Below are 27,601 nucleotides of genomic sequence, written 5' to 3'. Positions count from 1 at the left end.
TTACCAGTCTCATGGCTATAATTTTGAAATCAAAGCTGTAAGGCCTTTATTTACTTCTGCATGTTTTTTTTTTTCTTTTTTTTTTTGTTTGAGACGGAGTCTCACTCTGTCGCCCAGGCTGGAGTGCAGTGGCGCTATCTCGGCTCACTGCAAGCTCTGCCTTCCAGGTTCAAGCAGTTCTCCTGCCTCAGCCTCCTGAGTAGGTGGGATTACAGGCACCCACCACCACACCCAACTAATTTTGTATTTTTAGTAGAGATGGGGTTTCTCCATGTTGATCAGGGTGGTCTTGAACTCCTGACCTCAGGTGATCCACCAGCCTTGGCCTCCCAAAGTGCTGGGATTACAGGCGTGAGCCACCGCACCCAGCCATCTGCATGTATTTTTATATACACATGTTTGCTTGTATATTGTCTACATGGTGCCAAATTTACTTATAAATAAATTAGCATTTATAAATTAAGTAAATGAGCCCAAATCATATTCAAATTCATGCAACTTTAATAACCTTTGATAAATAAAGCCAGTTTTAATATTGTTGATACAATAAAATAAAAACATCGTCTGAATTTAATTTAGACATTTTGCCTGAGTTTAGACGGGTTTATACTGTCTCCATGATGTTTTAAGGTTGTAAACCTGTTAACAGCTTCTGTAATTTTTCTTGTTGTTGTTTTTGTTTTTGAAACATAGTCCTGCTGTGTTGCCCAGGCTGGAACACTATAGCCTTGGCCTTCCAGGCTCAAGTTATCCTCTCACTTCAGCCTCCCGAGTAGCTGGGACTACAGGTGCATGCCTCCATACCTGCCTAAATTTTTTTTTTACTTTTTGAAGGGATGGCATCTCCTTATCTTGCCCGGGATGATCTTGAACTCCTGGGCTCAAGAGATCCTCCCGCCTCAGCCTCCCAAAGTGCTAGGAGATATTTTTGAAACTTGCTTGATTTGTCTGTGACTTTATGACTTAGGTTTGGAGCCATTTGATTCTGGAGTCTACACAGTGGCCATGGTGAGGCCTGGGACCCACGTGTGTCTGCAGTGCCTAGGCCCATCTTCCCTGGCTCAGCAGGATTTCCTGGCCATTCTGGGAAGGGTTGGGTCCTCTGGGTATTGTCTTTACACCTCTGGGCTCTGCCCTGGGTGCTGCCCCTGATACATAGCAATTAAAATGACTTACTCCCTAGGTTTTTCACTGAAAAATAGGGCTACTAAGAGTTAAAATTATAGTTAATATACAACTAAAACTAGAACTGAGAGAAACACTTCTGTATACAGAGTGTATAAGAAAAGTATGTGTGGCCGGGCGCGGTGGCTCAAGCCTGTAATCCCAGCACTTTGGGAGGCCGAGACGGGCGGATCACGAGGTCAGGAGATCGAGACCATCCTGGCCAGCACGGTGAAACCCCGTCTCTACTAAAAAATACAAAACTAGCCGGGCGTGGTGGCCGGCGCCTGTAGTCCCAGCTACTCGGGAGGCTGAGGCAGGAGAATGGCGTGAACCCGGGAGGCGGAGCTTGCAGTGAGCTGAGATCCGGCCACTGTACTCCAGCCTGGGTGACAGCGAGACTCCGTCTCAAAAAAAAAAAAAAAAAAGAAAAGAAAAGTATGTGTTTTTGGTGAGGAGGGCGATAGGAAAGGCATGAGAATGTGGTTTTTGCTACAGGAAAAGTAATTTTGTCTAGTTTAGATGAATAGATATAGAAAGTTGGGGGGAAAGAATGAGAAAACTTGGAAGAGGTTATAAAAGGTAAACAGAAATCTTACTTTGTGTGGTCAAAGTTGATTGAAATTGGATGCATCTATTTATAAGGCTTTGTTGAAATTGGCCTAACTATTAATAATACACTAATGCAGCATAACATGGTAGCTCACGTCTGTAATTCCAGCACTTTGGGAGGCCAAGGCGGGGAGATCACTTGAGTCCAAGAGTTTGAGACCAGCCTGGGCAACATGGAAAAACCCCGTATCTACTAAAACTACAAACATTTGCTGGGCATGGTGGTGCACCTCTGTAATCCCAGCTACTTGAGAGGCTGAGGCAGGAGAAACGCTTGAACCCGGGAGGTGAAGGTTGCAGTGAGCTGAGATCACGCCGCTACTCTCCAGCCTGGGCAACAGAGCAAAACTCTGGGTATTGTCTTTACAGCTCTGGCCTCTGTCCTGGGTGCTGCCCCTGATACATAGCAAAACAAAACAAAACACTAATGCAAAAGTAGAAGTTGGTTTTCTCTTTTGAATGAGATTTTCGTGTAGTATTAATAAAAGCAAAAGGTTTTGTTTACCTTTGAGATCAACTGTAAAAAAGCGGAGAAGGAGAGACAGCTTCTGTTGGTCTTATGCTATTTTATTAGGTCTTTTGATCGTTTGAAAACTGAGTGTCTCTCTATCAAAGAGTAAAGGTTTTGCTTTTGAAATCTGAATTATCACTTTAGCTAAATGAATATTACTTTGCAGTGACCTGTACTCCTATTTTGATCAGGCGTTTTAAACCTTTCGTATTGGATAAACATCCCAAAGTCAAATTTTAAAATCTAAAATTGTCCTTTTAACCTCGAACTAACTTTTAGAGGCTCCAAAAAGGACCCCTGGGAGTCCAAGAGAGATGTGTTAGGCTTATTTACTATGTAAATAATTATATGGGAAGCACTGTTAAATGAGAAATGGCATTTAACCTTCTTTGAGTTATATTTATATAAATGTATTATCAATATGTGCTCCAAAATTGTATGAGATTCCTAAAATTCTTATGTGTCTCAGTATTTGTTATCAATCATAAATATCATTATTATGTCAAATTTTGGTTTTATTTTGTTTTAAGAGACAGAGTCTCACTCCGTCACACAGGCCAGAGTGCAGTGGTGTGTATCTTGCCCAGACTGGTCTTGAACTCCTGGCCTCAAAGGATTGACCTGCTTCAGCCTCCAAAGTGTTGGGATTACTGGTGTGAGCCACTGTGCATGGCCAATGATTATGTTTTTTGTTTCTTTGTTTTTGAGATGGGGTCTCACTCTGTCGCCCAGGCTAGAGTGCAATGGCGCCATCTCGGCTTACTGCAACCTCCGCCTCCCGGGTTCAAGCGATTCTCCTGCCTCAGCCTCCCAAGTAGCTGGAATTACAGGCACCCATCACCAAGCCCAGCTAATTTTTGTATTTTTAGTAGAGATGGGGTTTTACTATGTGGGCCAGGCTGGTCTTGAACTCCTGACCTCAGGTGATCCACCCACCTCGGCCTCCCAAAGTGCTGGGATTACAGGCGTGAGCCACTGCACCTGGCCCGTATTATGGGTTCATGGGCTAATCCATTCATGAGAGCAGAGCCCTCATGACCCAGTCACCTCTTAAAGGCCCCGCCCCTCAAGACTGCCACATTGGGGATTCAGTTCCAACACCTGGCATTTGCCAGACACATTAAACCACAGCACTGGGTAACAGAATTGTCTGTAGAGCTTTGTAAAAATACATGTTTCCTAGAGTTTCTGATTGAGTAGCACAGGCTTCAGGCACAAGTCTCTCTGGTTTCACTCCTATACAGAGGTCCTTCCTCTGTCCTGTTCGTGTGTGTTTAGAAATCTAACAGATGATTCCTGACAATACTCATTACTGCTGGTTCCCATCTGAATGTGTTTGGGCATCCTGCCACCAGAACCAGTTGGTGACAATTCTAAATCCATTTAATGTTCTGAATGTGTGGCACCAGAAATTCCTTCTTAAATCTCTTTTGCTTCTCTGCCTCAGGGGCTGTCATTACTGCAACATTTTGTGGAAAGTTCCAAAGACAGATAAGAAGGCTATCTTCAGTTCCTGTCCTGCCTTCCCTATAAAGTATCTGATTTCTGAATTTTTCTTTTTTTTAAAGAGAGAGGGTCTCACTCTGTTGCCCAGACTGGAGTACAGTGGTGCAATCATAGCTCGCTGTGACCTTGAACTTCTGGCCTCAAGTGATCCTCCTGACTCAGCCTCCCGAGTAGCTGGGACCACAGGTGCATGCCACAATGCTTAGCTAATTTATTTATTTATTTGAGATAGAGTTTCGCTCTTGTTGCCCAGGCTGGAGTGCAATGGTGCGATCTCGGCTCACTGTGACCTCCGCCTCCTGCATTCAAGCGATTCTCCTGTCTCAGCCTCCCCCATTACAAGCATGTGCCACCACGCCTGGCTAATTTTGTATTTTTAGGAGAGATGGGGTTTCTCCATGTTGGTCAGGCTGGTCTTGAACTCCTGACCTCAGGTGATCCGCCCAACCCGGTCTCCCAAAGTGCTGGGATTACAGGAGTGAGCCACTGTGCCCAGCCTGCCTGGCTAATTTTTTAAATAGAGATAGTGTCTTGCTTTGTTGCCCAGGCAAGTCTCAAACTCCTGGCCTCAAGTGATCCTCCCACTTCGGCCTCCCAAAGCTCTGGGACTACAGGTGTGAGCCACTGTGCCTGGCGTGGTGTCTTCTTACCTCAAATGGGAGCTTTGTGATTGCCTGATAGCCAGGCTCATAGTAGAACCACAGGCTCCAGAGGTTCCCATTCCACGGGAAAAGCAGAATAGGGTCTTAATCAATCCATATGTGACTGTCAAGGATCCCTCCCCCTCCCACAAAAGTTGCCAATTTCTCTTTTAAAATTAGTGCATATCCTAGACCTCGGTGGTAAAATAGGGAGAGACTCCAATGAGATACCTCCCCAAAATTCACAACAAAATAAAGAGGTGGTTTAAAAGCAGCAAAATAATGCAGTGGCAATTACAAAAGGTACTTGTGGATAGGGCATGGAGGGATTGGTCTTACTTATATCATAATCTTAAAAAATTCCCATCAAGAGTAAGAGTGATGTGGGAGAGTCCCACTATCCTCTTGACCAAGCAGGTTCTAGGTGCTCCTGACTCATCCCATTCCCACTCCTAGCAGCAGTATAAGGGGAACAGATGTCGTGCTCACCTCAGCAGCACGTATACTAAAATTGGAATGATACAGAGAAGATTTGCGTGGCCCCTTTAAAAATATTTAACAAAAAGGCAGGGCGAGGTGGCTCACGCCTATAATCCCAGCACTTTGGGAGGCCGAGGCAGGCAGATCACTTGAGGTCAGGAGTTCGAGACCAGCCTGACCAACATGGTGAAACACCATCTCTACTAAAAATACACAAAAATTAGCTGGGTGTGGTGGCACGCGGCTGTAGTCCCAGCTACTCAGGAGGCTGAGGTAGGAGCATTGTTTGAACCCGGGAGGCGGAGGTTGCAGTGAGTTGAGATCACGCCACTGTACTCCAGCCTGGGCAACAGAGCAAGACCTTGTCTCAAAATAAATAAATAAATAAGAGGAACGGAAGTGAGTGGCGGTGGGGAATTCCTTAAGAATCACCCTAATATACCCAACAAGAAAGAGGCGGGCCACACAGAGACATAGGAATCCAAGGATGAATTTTGCACAAGAACAGAAATCGCGGTGTTCCACTTGCCATTTTGTTTGGTCTCTCCGGGTTGGGAGGAAAGCTGGAGAACGTGGTTCCAGTTTTTGGCATCTATGGAGATAATCGTATTTTTCCTTCTTAACAAATGAATATGAGTTCTATTTACAGATTTCGTAACATTTTGCATTACAATTTTTTTTTGAGTTTTGTGTTCCTAAGGTGAATCTCACTTAGTTGATCTATATTACTATTTAAATGTACTTTTAAATCATCTTTATGAATATTTTATTCAGAATTTTGGCTCTCATATTTAAAAATGAAATTGGTCTGTAATACTTTCCCCCTCTCCAGCACCTGGATCCATGGGCTTGGCAGCCACAGTGATCATGGACTTCCGGCTAAGTCCTAGAGTCATTTATCTCTGAGGATGTCAGGAGAAACCCCAAAATGTCATCAAGACACTGGCTGCAGGTAGGCCTCCTGTTTCTGCCACTGCGCCTACCGCCACTATTTGACCGTAAGTTCCTGCCATCAGAGTTGGCGTGCACATGCACGCAGACTCACATTCACACTTTGTGAGCTGTGAACAAGTAGGTTCCCAGGGAAGCCTTTATCACACAGCAAATCCCACCTAACACTTCCACCTCCCACAAAAAGGAGCCCTGGGAGTTACGAAATTCTCTACTCTCTAATTAAAGGGAGTGTTCAAGTTCTTCAACCCTGGGGGCAGCCAATGCTCAGGCTCTAGGCAAGCAGCTTCCACCCCAAGCACACCGATAGATTTCCCAACAGAAACAGGTTCTTTTTTTTTTCCTCTCAAAAGTATTCTGGTGCCAGCTACAAAAAATATATAAACTTTCCCACCTTATAATAGTAGCTACAAAATAAATGTATGTGTTTTCAATGTATTTTAAGGAGATATGATATTAACATTTGGGTATATTTTATCTACAGAAGGGATTGTACTCGGTGTTGTCAACCCTTTACTTAATATTTTTTAAAAAACTACAGATAGGTTGGGTGCAGTGGCTCACACCTGTAATCCCAGTACTTTGGGAGACTGAGGCAGAAAGATCACTTGAGGCCAGGAATTCAAGACCAGCCTGGCCAACACAGCAAGATCCTATCTCTACAAAAAAAATTTAAAAATTAAAAAAAAACTCTAGATAAAATCTCAAATGCATGCTCTATTACTTCACGGGTGGTGGTGGAGTCTGCAATCTGCAGTCTTGTGAATAAACGTACCCCAACCGACATTCAGAATAATGGGACCAAAGGTAAAACTGAATCACTAAAATCACAGTACAGATCTGCTTAGGTCAGACTCCACAATGCGGAAGCTGTGTCAGTTAGGAGTTGCATTCCCCTAGGAGTAACAGAAACCTCATGAGAGTGGCTTGAATACTAGAGTTTATTCTCATATTAACAGCTCCGACATAGGGGGCCCTTTCAGGAGCCAGTATGGCGGCTTCACATAAAAGCCACGCTGGAGTTCTTACGATGCTGTTTCTGCCTCTCCATCCTCAGAGTGTGACCTGTCATCAAGGTCACCTTGTAATTTAGGACGGCCTGGATCCTCCTCAGCCATCATGTTTGCAAGCTAGGCAGCAGAGAGGACAAAAGTGAGCAGAACTGGCTTCTTTTTCTTCTTTTGGAGACAGTCTCACTCCTTCGCCCAGGCAGGAGTGCAGCGGCGCTGTCTGGACTCACTGCAGCCTCTAACTCCTGGGCTCAAGGGACCCTTCCACCTCAGCCTCTGGAGTAGCTGGAACCACAGGCACCCACCACCACACCCGGCTAATTTTTGTATTTTTAGTAGAGAAGGGGATTTGCCACGTTGCCCAGGCTGGTCTTAAACTCCTGGCCTCAAGCAATCCACACGCCTCGGCCTCCCAAACTGCTGGGATTACAGGCGTGAGCCATTGCACCTGGCCTATAGTGTTATTTTAGGAGTGTAAAACTAACACAAATGGTATAACTCTTAGATCAGTTTGCAGTTTTTTCTTATGGGAAACACGGTCCAGCATTGATCCTTTGGACCCACGTAGCTGTAATTCATGCATTTGAACTGTTGAATAGCATTCCTTTGTATGAATAAGCTACAGTTACCCTTCTTCACTGAAGGACACTTAGGTTCTTTCCAACATTTTCTTTTATCCTTTTTTTTTTTTTGAGGCAGAGTTTTGCTCTTGTCACCCTGGCTGGAGTGCAGTGTTAAAATCTCAGCTCACTGTAGCCTCCGCCTCCCGGGTTCAAGCGATTCTCCAGCCTTGCCTCCTGAGTAGCTGGGATTACAGGCATGCGCCCAGCTAATTTTGTATTTTAGTAGTATTTTAGTAATTTTTTATTTTTAGTGGCCAGGCTGGTCTCGAACTCCTGATCTCAGGTGATCCACCGGCCTCATATTCCTAAAGTGCTGGGATCACAGGCGCCCGGCTAAAATTTTCTATTATAAACACTGTTGCAGTAAACAGTCTCCTTGTATCAGCCTCCTTATTTGAGAGTCGCTCAGATATAAACCTAAGAGGTCTCCCAACAAACCTGCCTCTTCAAGGTTGATAGATAGCGACCAATTTCTCTATAAAGATGCAATTTACATTCCAACTAGTAGTGTATGAGTCCCTGTTCCTCCCTATCCTCCCAACACTAGGTGGTATTATAATTTTTCACCCATCTGCTGAATATGAAATGATAATTATTGTTTAAACTTCATTTCCTTAAAACAAGAAAGATTCAGCATATTTTCCTGTTTATTCATTGCTTTTTCCCTTTTGTAAACATTCAGTTTTCACCCATTTTGCATGTGGATTGTTGTATTTTTCCTTATTAATTTATATTAGTTCTTAAGGCCGGGCACGGTGGCTCACACCTGTAATCCCAGCACTTTGAGAGGCCACAGTGGACAGATCACTTTGAGGTCAGGAGTTCCGAGACCAGCCTGGCCAACATGGTGAAACCCTGTCTCTACTAAAACTACAAAAAAAAAAAAAAAAATTAGCTGGATATGGTGGCGGGTACCTTTAGTCTCAGCTACTGGGGAGGTTGAGGCATGAGAATTGCTTGAACCTAGGAGGTGGAGGTTGCAGTGAGCTGAGATCGCACCACTGCACGCCAGTCTGGGCAACAGAGTAAGGCTCTGTCTCAAAAAAAAAAAAAAAAAAAAAAAAAAATTAGGCTAGTTCTTGTTATATCTAGATAATAATTCTCTGCCAGTTTTATGTGATGAAAACATATTCTCGTCTGTGGTTTGTCTCTTACCCTTGTTATGGTGTTGTCATACAGCAGTTTTCTTTTTTAACATAGTTGATCTCTACCTGACTTTTCTCTATTGTTTGAGCTTTTCAATAATTTTTCAACAAATCTTAATCCTGATATAGACATTCTTCTAATTTCCTTCAAAAGTTTTAAAGTTTGATTGATAGAATGTATTTTTATTATTTATTTATTTATTTTTGAGATGGAATCTCGTTCTGTCACCCAGGATGGAGTGCAGTGGTATGATCTCGGCTCACTGCAACCTCTGCCTCCTGGGTTCAAGCGATTCTCCTGCCTCAGCCTCCTGAGTAGCTGAGATTACAGGCACACACCACAACACTCAGCTAATTTTTGTATTTGTAGAGATGGGGTTTTACCATGTTGGCCAGGCTGATCTCAAACTCCTGACCTCAAGTGATCCACCCGCCTCAGCCTCCCAAAGTGCTGGGATTATAGGTGTGAGCCACTGGGCCTGGCCAGAATGTATTTTATTAAATGAGGTATGTGCCTCATTTGATTTATCATGTGCATAAGCAGTTATCCAGCACCGTTTATTAAACAGTCTGTTCTTTTCCTCCTGGTTTGTAACGCCAGCTCCAGACATACCGTACTCAGCAAGTGGTTGTCATTCCTTTCTGTTTCATTGGTCTCACACTCTGCATCTGTTCCATATTACTCAAATCACAATCGTTTTCTAGAAAGTCTTGATACCTGGAAAGCAAGTTTCTCTCCTTATTCTTCTAAGTCAGTTGACTATATTTTACTGTGTTAGTCTCCTGTTGCTGTTACAACAAATTACCACAAACTTAGGGGGTGAAAACAACACAGGTTTATTCTCTTGCAGCTCTGGAGCTCTGTGTTCCTCCTGGAGGCTCTTGGGAAGAATCCATGTCCTTGTCTTTTCCAGCTTCTAGAAGCTGCCTACATTTTTGGGCATGTGGCTCCTTCCCCTTCTGCGAGGCAGCAGTGCAGCATATTCTGGTCTCTCTCTCTGCTCCTCTGGTCACATAGCCTCTTTCTCACTCTGACCATCCCACTGTCCTCTTAGAAGGACCCTAGTGATTGGCCTACCCAATAATCCAGGATAATCTCCTCATCTCAAGTCCCTTAATTTAATCACATCTGAAAAGTCTCTTTTGCTATTGTAACATATCCACAGGTCCAGCCTTTAACAGGTGGCCATTTTCATGGGAGCCATGATTCAGTCACTATATTGGCCTTTCACAATTCACTGTGAAGTCTGAGATGTTTGCTGGGTTCTATGGAAAAAGAAGCCCTGTTAGGGTGTTGATTGGAGTGGTATTGAATTTATAGATTGATTTCAGAACTGACATCTTTAGAATACTGAGCTTTTCCATTTATAACATGGTTTCTCTATTTAGGCCTTCTTTTGTGTCCTTTAGTAAAGATTTACAATTTTTCCTGTAAAATTGTTGCATAGCCTTTGTTATGTTTATTCCTAGGTGCTGTGTATATGTTTTGCTGTTATGAACATGATTTTTTACTATTCAATTTCTACTTGTTTTTTGTAGGTATATAGGAATACTATTAAATTTTAATTTACACATTTATCTTTTATTTAGCAAACTTACTGAATTTTATTTTGCTTTCTAACCTTTTGTCTGCAGATTCTTCTGAACTTTGTATATGGACATTTTAATCTGTAAATAATGACCACTTGTTCTTTTTGTTTTGTTTTTCTTATCTTGTTGCACTAACTAGGCACTTCATTACAATATTGAATCATGCTTCTAACTACACTAATAAGAAAGCTGGTTGTACACTGTCAAGTTTTGGGAGTTCCTATCTGTATTAGTCTGTTCTCACACTGCTATAAAGAAATACCTGAGACTGAGTAATTTATAAATGGAAGAGGTTTAATTAACTCATGGCTGGGTTCCACATTGCTGGGGAGGCCTGAGGAAATTTACAATCATGGCGGAAGGCAAAAAGGAAGCAAGCACCTTCTTCACAAGGCAGCAGGGAAGGGCGTGTGTGAAGGAGGAATTGTCAAACACAAAACCATCAGCTCTCGTGAGAACTCCTCACTATCATGAGAACAGCATGGGGAAGACCACTTCCATGATTCAATCATGTCCCACCAAGTCCTTCCCTCGACATGTGGGGATTATGGGGATTACAATGCAAGCTGAGACTCAGGTGGGGAGACAGTCAAACCATATCACCATCTATTCTTGGTTTGCCAAGAAGTTTGTCTTATAAATGTTTTGACAACAAGAAAGGGTGTTGAACCATAGCTAATGATTTTCTGCATCTAGTGAAATATGTTTTCTTTCTCTTTTTGAATGTTAATCTGTTAATGTGTATCCCTAGGATAAACCCTACTTGATAATACTGTAATATTTTAAATATATATCTGGGTTTAGTTTACTAACACTTTATTTAGATCTTTTGTATATTAGTTTATCAATTAGATTAGCATATACATTTTCTTTTATACTGGACTTTCCCAATTTTACTACAAATGTTTTACAAATCTCATAAAATAAGTTAGGTTTCTTTTACTATTTTCTGTAACTGTTTTTTTTCTAGGACAGGAATCCATACCTTGAAATCTGATAGCACTTGCTTGTAAAGCTGAATGACCCTGGTGTTATTTTGCATAATTAATTTTTGTGAATGCTTATACTGTTCACGGTTTCTCTTTTCCCTTGAGTTGGCTTAGAAATTTATGATTTTCTAGAAAAATGGCCCAGCTTGTCTAAGTTTTGTCACTGATCAGCACAAGGTTGCTGCCAGAGAGTGGGCTCTGAGATGGACTTGGCATGCACACAGGGGTTGTGGATGCTCTTGGGAAGGCAAGAGTCCAAGAGTGGGTGGAGGGAGAAACAGCTCCCGTGCTGGTCAAATGACCACCTCATCTGACCCCACAGGGAGCTCAGGAGCGAGATCGACCCTAGGTGTTGTCTGGTGGGGCCACCTGGGTCCGTTGCTGGATACAGACCTGTGAGCATCGGTTGAGGCAGCACCCAAAGGGACTGAGTTGAAAGCTGTGGGCTGACAGCACTCCCAGCAGCTAAGGGCAAGATCCTTTATGGCAGGGGAGCGGGGGATGTCCCAGTCTTCCCCACAGCCACCCCTGCCCGCCAGCTGCTCAGTCACATACATTAAGAGGGTTAAGAGAGCAGCTCCTTGGAGGTTCTGGGGAGTGTGGGGGAGCCTCCTCCTGGGGATGTTTTTTTCTTTTTCTTTTTTTAGAGATAGGATCCCACTTTGTCACCCAGGCTGGAATGCAATGGTGCCATCATAGCTCACTGCAACCTCCAACTCCTGGCCTCAAGGGATCCTCCTGCCTCAGCCTCCCAAGTAGCTGGGACTACAGGTGTATACCACCACACCTGGCCTATGGGAGAATTTAGAAGAGGAAGGTTAATAGGACAAACCACAGCCCTTCCCACCACAGCTGGCCTCAGGCTGCAGTCCACACTCCTTGTCTCTTTCCTCTACATCTGTTCCCCATTCATCCATCCCTCAGCTGGCACATCTGCTGTTCTCAGCCGGGGTCACTGCATTTGAAGTGCCCACATGGATCGCCTGGATGCCAAACATATGCTTCCAGTCTGCAGCAGAAGCCTTTCCTCCTCCTGGTAATGGTGGCCAGTCAGTGCCACTAGGAGGGTGACTCTTCTTCCTGCTGCAAGGTCCCTTGGCACAAGGAGATTAAGTGCCCCAGTGGCACCTCCCCTGGCAAAAGTGTCCTCCTGGGACCAGGCCCTTTAGACCTGCAGAACCCAAACTTACAGAGATGGGAAATGCCAATTCCTTTCCCAACTGGTCCCTGGGGATGAGACAGGCAGGGCCTCTGGTCCCTAGGCCCATGCATTCTTCCCACTGAGCACTGCGTAAAGGTCTCTAAAGTGCAGCCTGTGTCCTGGAGGATGGCACCTCATCCCCTGAAAGTCCTGCCCTGGAGTGGGCACTTCAGCCGTGCCTCTATCAGGTCCGCTGTTCTATGGCTTCCCTACAGGATCCTATGTTCCTGGGCCACTCCCCCACCTCCCTTGCTGTAACGTGGGTCCCAGGCCTGATGTGATGTTACCAGGTATCCCATGCCAGAGGATCAGACAATCTGTCTCTGTCCCTTCCAAGGTGGAAGAGGGTCCCTGTCACTGACTTGCCACCTAGTGGCTGGTTCTTCTCCAGTGCCACTGAAGGGCACAGTACTGGTCTCTGCTGTTGGCAGATTGGATATTCAGTTGCATACATTGCTAGATTAGCTTGGCAAGTAGACGTATTAGTTCCATATTGCTGCATAACAATCCCCAAACTTAAGAGGCTTAACAGAGCATTTATTATCTCACAGTTTCTGTAAATCAGGAATCCGGCCCTGGCTTAACTGGGTCCTCTAAGGGTCTTTCACAGGCTACAATCAAGATACTGGCCAGGGGCTGGATGCAGTGGCTCACACCCGTCATCTTAGCATTTTGGGAGGCTGAGGTGGGAGGATCGTTTGAGGCCATGAGTTTGAGAACAGCCTGAGCATTATTTTATTTAAAATTTAAAATGTGCCAGGTATGGCAACGGACACCTGTAGTCCCAGCTACTCGGGAGGCTGAGGTGGGAGGATCACTTGAGCCCAGGAGTTTGACGCTGCAATGAGCTATGATTGCACCACTGCACTCCAGCCTGGGCGACAGAGTGAGACCTAGTCTTTAAAAGAAAAACAATAATAATAATAATAAATAAAATAAAATTATTGGTTAACTATAAATGGGAATGAATAATCTTACTGGGGTGATGGAAATGTTCTAAATCTGTATTGTGGTGATGATTACACAATTTGGTAAATTTGTTAAAAAATCATTGAATTGTACAGTTAAAATGGGTGAGTTTTATGGTGTAGAAGTTATACCTCAGTTAAGTTACAAATACATACCACATTAGTTGTAATGCTCTGTACAACCACAGAATGTCAGCAAAGACAGCTATGAAGGATTTTTTTCATAAACCAAATTTTCCAATGAAAATGCCACCAACCACTAGATGTAGCTGCCTTTTCACAAGAAGGCCTTTGTTCTGGGTCTCAGGGACTTGAAGTTATCAAACATCAGGAATAAGGAAATATTTTCAAGTATCAGCTTATTCAAATCGATCATGATTGAGCCTATCAAATCATTTTATCGTTGGGTACAATTTAATAAGCAATTGCTTTTCTGCTAAGAAAAATAAGTGTCAATAAAACTTTTCAAATAACATGGAAAAATCTTCTAAGGAAAATATAGCCTCTCCCTTCATTACTTCAGTTCTTTCAAGAATATTTAAATAATAAACTGGGTTATGGGACAGTAACCCTCCTAATGTACACTGAAAACCACAACCTTTTCTAAGCCAGTGATAATTTCTGTTAACTTGGTGCGGCCCTGTTAGGTTGAGAAGGGCAGAGGAAACTCCTGTGGTGGAAAATTTTCAGTCATAGTTTTGGCACATTTATAAATAACATAAGTAAAACAAAATTTGCCCAAGTCTTCATGTGTCAAAATCTTAATCTAGTTACCAGAATCAAAGTAGATGTCCCTGCCTTCATCACAGGCTAGTTTCAGCCTAAGACCTTTTTTCTCTTAAATGCTGGGCAATCCTCAGAATGGATTATTAAAAATATTGATGTTGAAGACATTCTGAAAGACAATTTTATGGGTTCATGACCTGAGTACTAAGAATCTAGAAGCTGTGTTCACAGGGATGAAGGAAAAAATAAGATCTGATGAACTCTTCTCTGAAATTAACATTTCACTGTGAATTTCATCACAGTGTCACAAATGTCAAGGTCAATGTGGAGAAAACAGAGGTTCCCAATCAAACAGAGGGCAAGTGACCTTGCCAAAGTGACACAGGGAGTTTTAACAGAAAAGCTAGGACCAGAACCCAGGTCTGGTGGCTGTCAGCCATGGTTCCTCGAGCCAAGCCCACACCCACTGTTCATTCTGCTCTTCACAGCGCCTGTAGCTTTGGGCTTTCTTGTTTTGTTTCTGTAGTTCTTTTTATCCAGGATGGATTTTTAAGAACATAGGTAATCACTATCTGACTCATTTTAAAAATCAAAATCATGAAACAGGGGTGGCTGGGATACTAAATGCTCTAGAAGAATTCAAGTAATTGATTGTAGTGAAAATCCCTAAGAAACCACAGCTAATCTCAATGTCCTTTGGTGGGTGAAGTCTATACCAGCTGTGGAAGAGTCCCCGCAGATTTTCTGCTAAGCCCCTCCAGCAACCCAGTCTTCTTTCTCTGTTGTTACATGGGATGTTCCCTGTAGGAAATCTTCTGCTCGTACTCCAACTTCCCCTCCCTGCCCGCCAAACTGCCACAATCCTGTATTCCTGGAGCAACAGCAACCCAGCATTTAATGATGTTAAGTCAGGTTACTTGACTAGAAAGACTAATAGGTTAGGCATGTTATACCCTTGATAAAGTAGATTTGTCTTCTACCCTTCTAGGTCTAAACTCCAATAAAATCCAGGTGGGTCACATCAATTCAGACATCTGGATAAAAGGATGAATGAAACCATGTACATAATACAGAACTATGCATGCCAGGAAAAGAAATTATACTGCCTAAAAGCTGCAACCTTCATGACATCAAATCTATTTTAACACTGGCTGGTTATGTGAGGAAAAGGCTAATAAAAAAAAAAATTCTGGCTGACCAAAGAAGTATGCATGTATGTGTATTTATTTTAAATTAATATTGAGATGGATTAATGTTCTAAAATTTGGACTTTTTAACATTATCTTATTCATAATATCATATATTGTATCAAAAGTCTCTGAATAGAAACTGTTCAAAGGCATCTAATCTAATAATCATTACCATGTGACTAATCTAACCTCTAAGCAATTGCTAAATGCCATCAGTACCTTCACCTCCGATTACATTTTCATGATATTTCAAGCTACAATAACAAAACAGATGCTGATCTCGGCATTACTAAGCAACAGGATATGTATACTTTTTAGAGTATGAAAATATCACCGCTCTCCCACAGTCAATGATACTTACTTTCCAAGAACTGTCAAAAACTTCTAGTGATATGGTTATGCTCATCCAATTCCCATGAGGCCAACACTGTGATCACAGGTTACGATAAAAACTAAAATGCCACCCACAGCCATGTCTGAGTGATACGTAAAACACTTTGACTCTTTTCCACTATGTCTTTTTTTTTTTTTTTTTTGAGACAGAGCCTCATACTGTCACCCAGGCTGGAGTGCAGTGGCACGATCTCCGCTCACTGCAAGTGATTGTTCTGCTTCAGCTTCTCCAGTAGCTGGAACTACAAGCACGTGCCAACACACCCAGCTAATTTTTGTATTTTTATTAGAGATGGGGTTTTCATGTTGGCCAGGCTGGTCTTGAACTCCTAACCTCAAGTGATCCACCCGGCTCAGCCTCCCAAAGTGCTGGGATTATAGGTGTGAGCCACCGCGCCTGGCCTCATTTCCACTACGTTCTAACCACCTAAAGTAACCATCATATGCAGTTAAAGCAAAACTGGTAATTTTACTGAGAAAAGATGGATTCATTTTAAAGTCACTTACTTGCTAAAACTATGTGGCCTGGAAGTAATGTCTACAGTTCTTATGTCAAATAATTCAGTCTATTTGCAAGTAACTGTGTACTCTTAGAGAAGAATCTTTAGTTTAAGTTAGATTCCCAAACCTTGTCAAATTATTTTCCCTTCCCCACAGTTAACCCAAGACTCCCCAGAGTTACTCTGAATATAATTTACCAAATCAGATCAGAAAAAACTGCCCTTACTCCCTTGCCCCCATAGGGCTTGGCATACACTTGGAGAGTCCCTTGCAGGAACGAAATACCACCCGTTGAGTTTTGAAATGTTCATGGACTATTTCCAAGAAAATAAGTCGCTTGGAAGTCACACATACACTAGGTGGCGCTGTGGCTGTGACATTAAACAGTCTTTGTGCTGGATAAATGCTGGGTAAGAGCACACATAGCTTAAAGGAAAATTAGGCCCAACCCTAGATCATACAGTTCAGTGTCCTCCAACACTAGAGTGCTTCAGAAACATGCCAGGAACTTGAGCCTGGCGTGGTGGTGGCACATGCCTGTGGTCCCAGCTATTCCGGGGGCTGAGGCAGGAGGATTGCTTCAGCCCAGGAGGTGGAGGCTGAGGTGATCTGTGATTGTGTCACTGCACTCCAGCCTTGGCAACAGAGCAAGACCCTGTCTCAAAAACAAACAAACAAACAAACATGCAAGGAACTGGTTAAAAATACAAATACCCAGACCTACTGAATGAAAATTCCAGAGGTATGGAACACAAAACAGAAGACATAGACGGGCACACTCATGCTATCCTCTCCCGGGACAGCCCACTTTCATCCACAGCCTCCTTATTTGGGCTTCTTACCTCCTCAAAAGTCCATCAGTAGTGGCTGGGCACGGTGGCTCATGTCTGTAATCCCAGCACTCTGGGAGGCCAAGGCGGGTGGATCACCTGAGGTCAGGAGTTCGAGACCAGCCTGGGCAATACAGTGAAACCCCATCTCTACTAAAAATACAAAAATTAGCTGGGTGTGGTAGTGTGCGCCTGTAGTTCCAGCTACTCATGAGGCTGAGGCAGGAGGATCACTTGAACGCGAGAGGCGGAGGTTGCAGTGAGCCGAGATTGCACTACTGCACTCCAGCTTGGGCGACAGTGAGACTCTGTCTCAAAAAAAAAAAAAAGAAAGAAAGAAATAAATAAATAAAATAAAAAAAAAAGAGTGTATCAATCGTGAACTGTGTTTTAAAAGGTAAGAATTTAAAAGTTCGTTCCTAAGTCAAGCCTGACACTGGTCTGATGTAAGTCAGCACTTCTGAGAGCTCCATGAACGTTGAAAGCAAGAGCTCTCACATACCTTGTTAACAGCCATTTGTCCTAGAAAATGACTGAACCACAGGTCAAGCATCCTTCATAAAGTGAGGTGGCTGAGATAGATCTGGCAGAGTCCCTGTGTCCTCCAGCTGTCACAGAGACCAGCTGGACTTTTGCATAGTAAATGATGGGGTTTTTCCTTCCAGCTTCCGTCCGTTCGAACTGCAGGGACATATCCTTCCTCAGAAAGCTATGCTGCACAAAAGCTGGCTGAAAATCCAAAGATTATCACACTAGTTCAGAGATCTGAGTATTTCTAGTCTATTGTCAATAGCTGGCAATATTTAAGTAAATCAGCCTGAAATTTGGTTTTCTTGTCTATAAAATGAAAGGAGTAAATTACACCTGTTGGTCAGGCTCAGTGATTCATGCTTGTAACCCCAGCACTTTGGGAGGCCGAGGCAGGTGGATTACTTGAGCCTAGGAATTAAAGAACAGCCTGGGCAACATGGCGAAACCCCGTCTCTACAAAAAACACAAAATTTAGCCAAGCGTAGTGGCTTGTGCCTGTAGTTCTAGTTCCTTGGGAGGCTGAGGTGGGAGAATCGCTTGAGCCTGGGAGGCAGAGGTTCCAGTGAGCCAAGATCGTACCACTGCACTTCAGCCTGGGTGACAGAGTGTGAGACCCTGTCTCAAAAAAATAAATAAATAAAAATAAAAAAATTACACCGGCAAGACCTCTTTTAGCTGTAAGATTCTATTTCAATAAGCATAACTGTGACTTTGATGTTCCAACAGCTAGCTAGTCCTTAGTCCTTAAACTGTAAAGTCATTTTTTTCCTGATCAGCATCAGGGATTTGAAAAACCAGAGAGAAGTGAAAATGTGCTTTTGTGCATTTGAACAGGAAGGTCTGGGTGTTCCCACACATAGCCACTCAGAGCCACAGAGCTCTCTCTGCAGCCACCACCTGCTTGAGTCATTGCCAGCAAGTGTTTCTTATCACTTTCCTGCCTTTGGGTCCAGACTGGGTGAGAGCCGCCAGGACAGAGGCTCCCTGTCCTGGTTCTGCGCTTGGTCCTGAGCCATGTGACCTTTGGCAAGCTACTGAACTTCTCCAACCTTGCTTCATCTGCAAAATGAGAGTTGTTAGGAGAATAAAATGTGGAAGCCCCTAGGCACAGAGTGAGCACTCTGTACACAGTAGCTGTTATTCTTGACTGCCATGACTGCATGGCTGTAGCATCCGTGGAGCTACATACATAGCTGGAAGAAAGCAAGCCCAGGACGGTGCTGGTGTGAGGGTTGCCACAGCCCTAGGTCCCAAAGCTGCCCTCTCTCCTTCTGGACTTCTTACAAAGGCAGCCTCACTTGTTGACTTGAAGGAGTGAATGAACATGCTGACTCCCGTGTCGCTTTCTGGAAACTGCATCACATAGCCCTGAAGATGGGACAATTTAAGGATACAGGCAACATGATCAATAAATCATGTATATATCGTAGCTGGGACTATAGGTGGACACCACCATGCCCGACTAATTTGCTTAATGTTTTGTTTGTTTGTTTTTTGTGGAGACAGAGTCCCACCATGTTGTCCAGGCTGGTCTTTAATTCCTAGCTTCAGGCAATCCTCCTGCCCCAGTCTCCTAAGGTGCTGGGATTATAGGCGTGAGCCACCATGCCCAGCCAAGAAAATGGATTTATATAGAAAAACCTTCCCACAAACCATAAAGATTAAAATATACCATGCTTGAGTAGTTCAGAATCAAGTCTATGTCTTTAAGATGATCTTAGAAAAGATGAAGCATGGCCAGGCACGGTTGCTCACGCCTGTAATCCCAGCACTTTGGGAGGCCGAGGCGGGTGGATCATCTGAGGTCAGGAGTTCCAGACCAGCCTGGCCAACATGGCAAAACCCTGTTTCTACTAAAAATACAAAAATTAGATGGGCATGGTGGCGCACACCTGTAATCCCAGCTACTTGGGAGGCTGAGGCAGGAGAATCACTTGAACCCAGGGGGCACAGATTGCAGTGAGCCAAGATCACACCACTGCACTCCAGCCTGACACATCTGAGCTTCTGAGAACCACGGTATACCACCATAGGACAGTCATTGCATTATGGCCAGCCAACTGGTAACAGCTATGCCTGCCTCACACGTCAAAGCAAGCTAATTATTTTTGGTGTAGACTAGAACAATCAAGTTGGTTTCACAAATCATATTTTTTAAAGTTGTACTGTTAGGCACATGGGAAACAGCATGTTTTGGACATAAACATATATGAAGAAAACTGAGAAGTGTGGTTGAACAAGGAATGAGGCACCTGGCACCGAAACAGCCGCCATTCATGCACAGTATGTTGCTGATGTCCATGTTCTCAGTTTCAGGCATGCCTCATGGTCACACACGTTTAAATACTAGCAGGAGTTCATTTCCTTAATGTTCCCATCTCACATGACTTAGCATTATGAAGTACCTAGTTAGACAGGACAGAGAAGGTAGGCAGTCCCCTAAACCTGGAGCAGTAATTTCTATACCCAGCAGTCCGGATTCTGAAACTTTTAGGATTCAAAGAAAGACACACACAGTGAGAACTCTGGATCCCGCATGCACGGGTGTGCGGAGCGCTGTGGATCCTGCACGCACGGGTGTGTGAGATGTGCAACGTTTCCCCCTGCAAAGCTTCCCCTACTGCTGGTTCTGTTGAGGGAGAGGTTGTAGGCAGTGTCTGCTGTAAGGCTGAAAGCACTGCTGTCAAATGGTGCTATTTTGGTAGCAGAAGCTTGGTTTCAGGGATACATTTCATGAACAAGAATAAGAGTTCCCGTGCATGTCTGGGAGCGTGGCTCAAGCCCCAGCCTCTCACAAGCTGTTCCTCACTTCTTGAACAGGGTAAGCGCTCACTCAGTCCCAGCGCCAGACGTCCCGTGTCTACACGCCATTCTTCCAGAAGCCCAGTTTTATTTGACATTGATGGCCATATGCTTCCCCAGAGCCTGGAAGCTCCCCAACCCTAGGGGTGGGATCCTCATGAGCAACCCAGTGCCTTTCAGCCCAGTCTTTGGGCTGGGAGGTGGAGGTTGCAGTGAGCCAACATCACACCATTGTACTCCAGCCTGGGCGACAGAGTGAGACTCAGTCTCAAGAAAACAACAACAACAAAAAACAAAAAACAAAAAAAAGTACCCTCCAAAAAGGGTGTTGTCTTTCCCATTTCTGATGCCTGGGACTGTGGCAGCAATATTAGGTCAGGGGAACCAGCAGGTAGAGGGAAAAAAATGAGGAGGGAGGGTCTGGTCGTGATGACATTGTTGTCACTAAATTAGCAAGCCTGGAATTTCTTACCACTGGACTTCTTGTTTTGCAAGGTAGTATATTTCCTTATTGTTTAAACCACTGGGTTTGGGAAGGGGGACTTCTGTTGCTGGTGGTCCCAAGAAATTGGATAGAGTCCCTTTCCTCTGAAATAATATAACCTCTTTTACAGACTAGAGTACACACATGCACGCGCACACATTCAGTCTGTCTTCCCCAATTTTCAAATGAAACTAACTCTTGGGTGAGAACTTGGCCTCCGTCATCCTCCAGACCCAAGCTCCTTGGAGCAGTGTGTGTGGTCTGTATTCCCCAAATACCCACCCCATGCCCCAGCACTGTCAATCACTTCAAGGCCCAGTTCAAAATCCACTTACCACATGAAGTCTCCTATTTAACCCCCAGCTGCATCTTTCTAGAATTCTAACATGTAGCATGCATCATCTCCAACTTTGTACATCTTGCCTGCTGATCCTCGTGTCCCCTCTGTGTGTCCATCCACCCCAGCCACACCGTTGATGTACAGCGACTGACTGGGCAGATCAGTGAGTGCAAGGCCCTACTGTCCTGCATCTGAAACCTGGAGTTTTCCTTTCCTTTTTCTTCCTTGTCTTCTTTCCTCATCTTCTCTGTAGAAGAGAAGACAAAAATTGAGATAAAAGAAATTCAGGCCGGGTGCAGTGGCTCACATCTGTAATCCCAGCACTTTGGGAGGCCAAGGCAGGTGGATCACTTGAGGCCAGGAGTTTGAGCCCAGCCTGGCCAACGTGGTGAAATCTCATCTCTACTAAAAATAGAAAAATTAGCTGGGTGTAGTGGCACATGCCTGTAATCTCAGCTACTTGGGAGGCTGAGGCAGGAGAATTGTTTGAATCCGGGAGGTGGAAGCTGTGGTGAGTTGAGATCACGCCACTGCACTCCAGCCTGGGCGACAAAGCAAGACTCTGTCTTAAAAAAAAAGAAAAGAAAATTCAGAGCTCCGACTCTGAAGGGAGAATACATATTTTTAAAGAAAGCCAACAATGACATGCCATACTTGCTGGGAGTGACAGATAAGGGAAAGAATTCCAATGGTACAGGAGAAGCAGCAGCTGGATGCTCCACAAACCAGCTCCCAATTTTCTATCTCCCACCACACTGACCAGATCTACTCTTGAAACTGCGGGGTGGGGCAGGGACATCCTTAAAGCAGAAGTCACAGTAGGAAACACAGCAGAGTCCAGCACGCAGCAGACAATCAAGAAATGTCAGGGAATGAGAGGGGACACAGCATCCTGTGGTGAGGGCTTTGGGCTTGTTTCCTGAAGCTTTTTATTATTAAAACAAGATGAAACGTAGATCACACCACGGCTTTGATTGTAATGAACCTCAGCTGAGTGTGCTGACAGCAGGATATCTGATCTAATGTGGACTTTGAGGCTTTTTGAAATGAAAAAATCTTGGGATGCTTTTGTTTTTAAAATTTCTGCGGTTGTTCGCTAAATGGCAAAATAGGGGGCCACCAGTCAGACAGCTCCAGACCACCTACAGATAGTCTCAGGCCATCACGAAGGCCGCTAACGGCCATTCTTTTCTTTTGGGTGCACAACCTGCGGCCATCCCCACCATGAGATGGTAGAAAGGGTGCGTGCAAGGATCAGCACCCAGTGTAGAAACTGACTTGTACCCGGACGGTATGCAATGCGATTCCAACAGGCTCATTCCAGATAGAAAAAATATGTCATCACTTTCATTAGTTAATATTAAACCGACACTAAGAACTTCTGCAAGATCTTTTATGTTACACAATACAGTTAAAAACTGTAGTAAATGTTCAGATACTTAAATGAGCACCAAACACTACAAAGTGCAACCAACATGGTTCTATTAAAAACTCCCTTTGACTATGGCATTCAAGGACAGCAATACAATCTTTTTTTTCTTTTTTTTCTTTTTTTTTTTTTAACAAAGCAACTAATATAAAATCTGCAAATGCCATATATTCATATCTAGGCTATTCTCATATAGGCATGTCATTAGATAGACTTTCTTTCTATTCTTTCCTGAGGTATTTTTTTTGTGGTTTACTTTAATTGTACTGCTGGATGCATTATTTTTGATCATCCTTTCCTAAAATGATTTAAAGACCTGCAAATAATTTTATTGCATAGGACACTACTGATGACACAGAGAATGGGAGCTGCAAGTATGTGGCATTGGAACAAGCCTTACAAATATTGCATTTTAAGAATCTGTTACATACATTTTTTAGTTTGTCTCTTTTAAAAAATTTGAAGTTATAGCTATGACTTAACTATGTACAGTGAGGCATTTTAGGAATGTTAAGAGATTAAAGAAGATGAATGATACAAAGAAAAGAAGCCACCATTCTTGCCAGCTATATACTGTATTCCTTCAAAAGCAACTATACATGCTGTCTTCAGTTCATAGTTAAATATTTCTACTAATCTGTTTTGGGAGAACAAATGTCTTTCAAGGTTTCAAGTTCCTCTATAAGCTTCTTGTTCTGGACTTCCAGCACTGCAACTCGGCTCTCCAGACATTTTACATATTCTTTCTTTCGACGTCGACATTCTTTGGCAGCTTCCCTGAAAAAAGCAGAAGCAAAGGGCAAACAAAGCATTTTTTGCATGCTATTGACAAACAGGTCAAAGTAAGCTCGGTAAGTGTGATCACAGCTGCATTCCACATCCTGGAACAACATTCCCAATTCAATTTCAAACACTAATCCGAACTGGATTCTTAAGGGTCACACGTGTCCTTTCCACAAGTCCACATGGCAATAAGTAGGACTGCTGCATCTCCTGCCTTGATTAGAGTTCACAGTAAACAAGGTCCAAGTCAAAGACAGTTACTCTACTTTATGGCAATAAAGATCTTTGAGGGCCTTGAGTTCCTCAATGAGAGTCTTGTTTTGGTTTTCAAGCACAGCCACACGATTTTCAAGACATTTGACATATTCTTTCTTCTTCCTGCGACACTCCCGGGCAGCTTCCCTGGAACCAACACAAGGCAAATGACTACAGGAACAGCCTTCCAACACAATCCACAGTGGGTCAGTGCACTTCTGCCCCCCGAACTCAACAGCCAATCGATCCTAGGTAAGGACTGTACAAAGCCACATAACAAACATAACCAAGCACATGCTTTTTGTAAGGTAACCATCAGACAACAGGAATGACTTGAGAACACAGTTTGCCCAGCATTCATCACAAATGGTGTTTTCTTAGGGCACACATTCCACTGGTAACAATGACCAGAACTGTTTTCAGTAAACTATAATAGGACCACATTCCCAAGTGGAATTTCTACAAAAACATTTATAGATCCTTTCAATTCTCTTAATTTTTTTGTCTCTCAAAAGGCACATACTCCAACATAATGAGTTAATTTTATGTGATCAAAAATGATTATAAGAATTAATCTTCAAAAACCTTAAATATCAACACTGGAAATTTTTAGTCTTCAAAACTAAATCTCAGGAAAACAAGATCAATTGTGACTGCAAGACACAGTTTATTAGCTAGAAAACACAACATGGATAAATCATAACAATAAACAAAAGATGTGCATTTTTATAAACCGAAATGAAATGGACAGTGCTTCTGAAAATTAGAGGGGGGCTACAAAGTACAACACTCAATAACTCAGACAATTTAAACCCACAAATGTGAGACCACCACAATTAAAATTATAAAAAAGAAGCTACTGAGTAACTCCGGGCATATTTCAAGACTGTTTCCTAATTACATGCATTTAATATCCAATATGTTGAATTTTAAAGCACTAATAAGCCCAAAATGAAGGAACAGACCAGTAGCCAAAGCAACAACACAAACAGATGAGTTGAGTTAGTCATTTTCATATATAACCCCACCAAAACAATAAGTAGAGCCAACATTTTCTCTTTTTCTTTTTTTCAGGGTGGGAGGGATGGCAACCACTTCCCTTAACTCCTCTGTAGAAGATACCCTTGGATTGGCCTCATTTTGGAGGATTCAATTCCAGAATAACTGCCTTTGAGGTAGATCACCCTTCATGTCAAAAAAGCCTATACTGAAACATATATTATCATTCAAATAGGTTAACAAAAGCAGTGTTGAATGTCTAAACGCCAGTTTCCATAATGCCAATTAGCATCCTGAACCACAGGTGACGTATACGTGATTTTTTTTTTTTTTTTTTTAAGATAGCTGACTCTCACTGACTGGATATCTGTGTTTTCACTGTGGAAGCAAGAGTCAGCAAAGAACCTTCAATCCAAACGAACTGCAGGAAAAGATCAACCCCTGCTTCCTAGCCAGGAACAATGAACTCACCCTGTGAACGAACAAAGTTCTCAGACTTCTCAGCTGGTTAACAAAAAAAATTTAAAATGTAAAATTGAATTGAACGTTATAGTGACTAATTTAATCTAAATGATGCAATTGGAAAAGTTAAGAATAAATCCAAACACACATTTGCCACTTTGGGAACATAATTCAACTCTTTTCCACAAAGGAACTGAAATTCATTTATGAATACCAAGGTTTTCATGAGTAAATTATATTAAATTCTAGACCTAGAAGGAAGATAGTCATTTTACAAAACAGGCTTACCATTAAATGAAAAATTTAAAGACCTAATAGTAGTGTTGTGGGTGTTTAAACATTTTATTTACCAAGCTATTATAAATATTCATACTTCATATTTTACATTTGAGTGTGCATGTGTGTGTGTGCACGCACAGACACACATATTACTAGAGTCAAAATGTTCCAGGCACAAAGCTTTCCCTGATCATATCAGTAGATGGTACATTCCTAAGTACTCCTCAGCCATGGAAAACACCTGTTTCTTCTATTAATAGTGAGCTCAGTTTTCAGGCTTGCATGTATCTGAGCATATTCTCAGCATGGAGACGAAATGCAAGGCAAGAAAGAAACTCTGACAAGGCTGGAGAGAAATAAAAACTGTTGCTGGATTGGCAGAAATGCGATATAATGAAATATCGAATATAGATACCAACCAAAGAATAAAAAGAGAATATGTAAGAGATCTATCTGTGAACGACTAAAGCCTATACACTTTCCCAGGAAGTGAAATCTGCAGGTTATCATGGGGTATTTTCGGGGTGCCCGATGCTGGGATAGAGGACAGGCTCTGGAATAAAGACTGCCTGGTTGCCCTGGTTCTGCCCAGTTTGGGCCATGTGATCTTGACCAACTTATTCTTTAACATCTCTGAACTTCTGGTCCTCATCCGTAAACTGGGCATAATAATCACCTACTCTCATGTAAGCATTAAAGACACAGTAGAATAAAGCACTTAAAACCTGCTAAACAGATAATGAGCAACCTAACAGCCAGGTATCATCTGCTTTTCTCTTGTCTTGCTCTGAAACTGAGATTTAGAAAGCGAAAATAAACCTTTCTCAGAATCCCATACAGCCAGGGACTAAAGACCTATTTCTAGCCAATGAAATGTAGGTGAAAGTTGCTGGGAGGGTCTTCCAGGAAACGTCTGCAGTTGAGCCAGACCTCAGCTAGCCCCAGTTTTTGGCTCTAGCTCTTCCTTCTTCCTGTCTGAGGCAATGGCTAGAGGTTCAGCAGCCACGCTGTGATCACGAGAATGAATGATACATGCTGAAGATGACACAGCCGGGAGAGGGAGCCTGGACCCTTGATAACACTGCTGAGCCTCTGTCCTGGCTGCACACAATGAGGACATTATTTGACACTTAGGACTAAGGTGACAAGACTACTGGGAAACTCTAAGACAATTCTGTTCCTTTTGAAAATCAGATTAATTTGCACCATTATCCATAATAAAAACTAAACCAAGAAATAATATACAAGTTAAATAAAATTTTATGTATTAATTTTTAAAAAGTTTTAGAAAATAGCATTTTATAATATGTCGCTTAAAAAATAAAATTACAGTTATGGAGCAAGAAAAAGAGAGAGAAAATGACAGCTGACTAGAAGTACATAGACTATAATAGGAGGTATCCTAAGTGATTAAAGCCGTGGATGATTTTAATTCTTTTTGTTATTTTGTATTTGCACTTGACTAGAATTTATCATATTAAATATGTATTTCAGTGTAATAGAAGAAAAAAGTTACAAAATAGACAAAAGAAACTATATGTATAAAATGTCAAAAAGAAATGCTTCACTTACACTTCAATTTATTTTGCTCAGAGAAGCTAAAAAATTCGACTTATCACCTACTTCACAAAGCAAATACTAAATACAAAATAGCTCTTTGTTTCTCATGAAGTCCTTTAATCATTATTTTAAAAAATTACTGTATCTTTTGAACACTACCCTTACAAGATAGGGATGTAATTCCTGCTGATGGAATAGTTAATGGCCAGGAATTCTGACTAGAAGACAAACTAATAACACACACAGAGCACAAACCTACATGAAATGCCACATGGCATGTAACTTGGGAGAAACAGCTTATGAAAACTGTAATCTTTTTCTTTTTAAGACTGAGTCTCACTCTGTCACCCAGGCTGCTGTCCAGTGGCCCGATCTTGGCTCACTGCAAGCTCTGCCTTCCGGGTTCAAGTGATTCTCCTGCCTCAGCCTCCCAAGTAGCTGGGATTACAGGCGTACACTACCACACCCAGCTAATTTTTGTATTTTTAGTAGACACGGGGTTTCACCATGTTGACCAGGATGGTCTCAATCTCTTGACCTTGTGATCTGCCCGCATCAGCCTCCCAAAGTGCTGGGATTACAGGCGTGAGCCACTACGCCTGGCTGAAAACTGGAATTTATTTTTATTATTTATTAATATATTATT

At 42.7% G+C, this 27,601-nt stretch overlaps 1 protein-coding gene and 1 long non-coding RNA gene across 38 annotated transcripts in view; one reads left to right on the top strand and one right to left on the bottom strand.

Moving 5' to 3' along the window:
• Positions 1-15,355, top strand: part of LOC108512880 (uncharacterized) — a 119,771-nt gene extending 104,416 nt beyond the window's left edge. The window contains exons 5-6 of one of the 3 annotated variants that reach the window (XR_001880729.1): positions 5,747-5,866; positions 15,106-15,355. This is a non-coding gene — a long non-coding RNA (uncharacterized LOC108512880). The remainder of the gene's footprint in view (positions 1-5,746; positions 5,867-15,105) is intronic. The other 2 variants (XR_001880728.1, XR_001880730.1) reach the window with 2 other exon arrangements.
• A 6,726-nt stretch (positions 15,356-22,081) lies between these two features.
• The window catches only part of CREM (cAMP responsive element modulator), an 85,777-nt gene continuing 80,257 nt past the window's right edge, over positions 22,082-27,601 (bottom strand). For 27 of the 35 annotated variants that reach the window (XM_017848402.1, XM_017848406.1, XM_017848414.1 and 24 more), the window contains one exon: positions 22,082-23,394. In XM_017848402.1, the coding sequence (XP_017703891.1) occupies positions 23,250-23,394 (145 nt within the window). In that variant the 3' untranslated portion in view covers positions 22,082-23,249. Of the gene's footprint in view, positions 23,803-27,601 lie in introns of all 35 variants that reach the window. The other 8 variants (XM_017848405.1, XM_017848408.1, XM_017848415.1 and 5 more) reach the window with 1 other exon arrangement.

This window comes from Rhinopithecus bieti, unplaced genomic scaffold (genome assembly GCF_001698545.2).
Source record: "Rhinopithecus bieti isolate Rb0 unplaced genomic scaffold, ASM169854v2 scaffold_30965, whole genome shotgun sequence".
Lineage (NCBI taxonomy): Eukaryota > Metazoa > Chordata > Mammalia > Primates > Cercopithecidae > Rhinopithecus > Rhinopithecus bieti.
The sequence above is the reverse complement of the archived record's forward strand: the minus strand, read 5'-3'. Positions and strand labels throughout refer to the sequence as shown.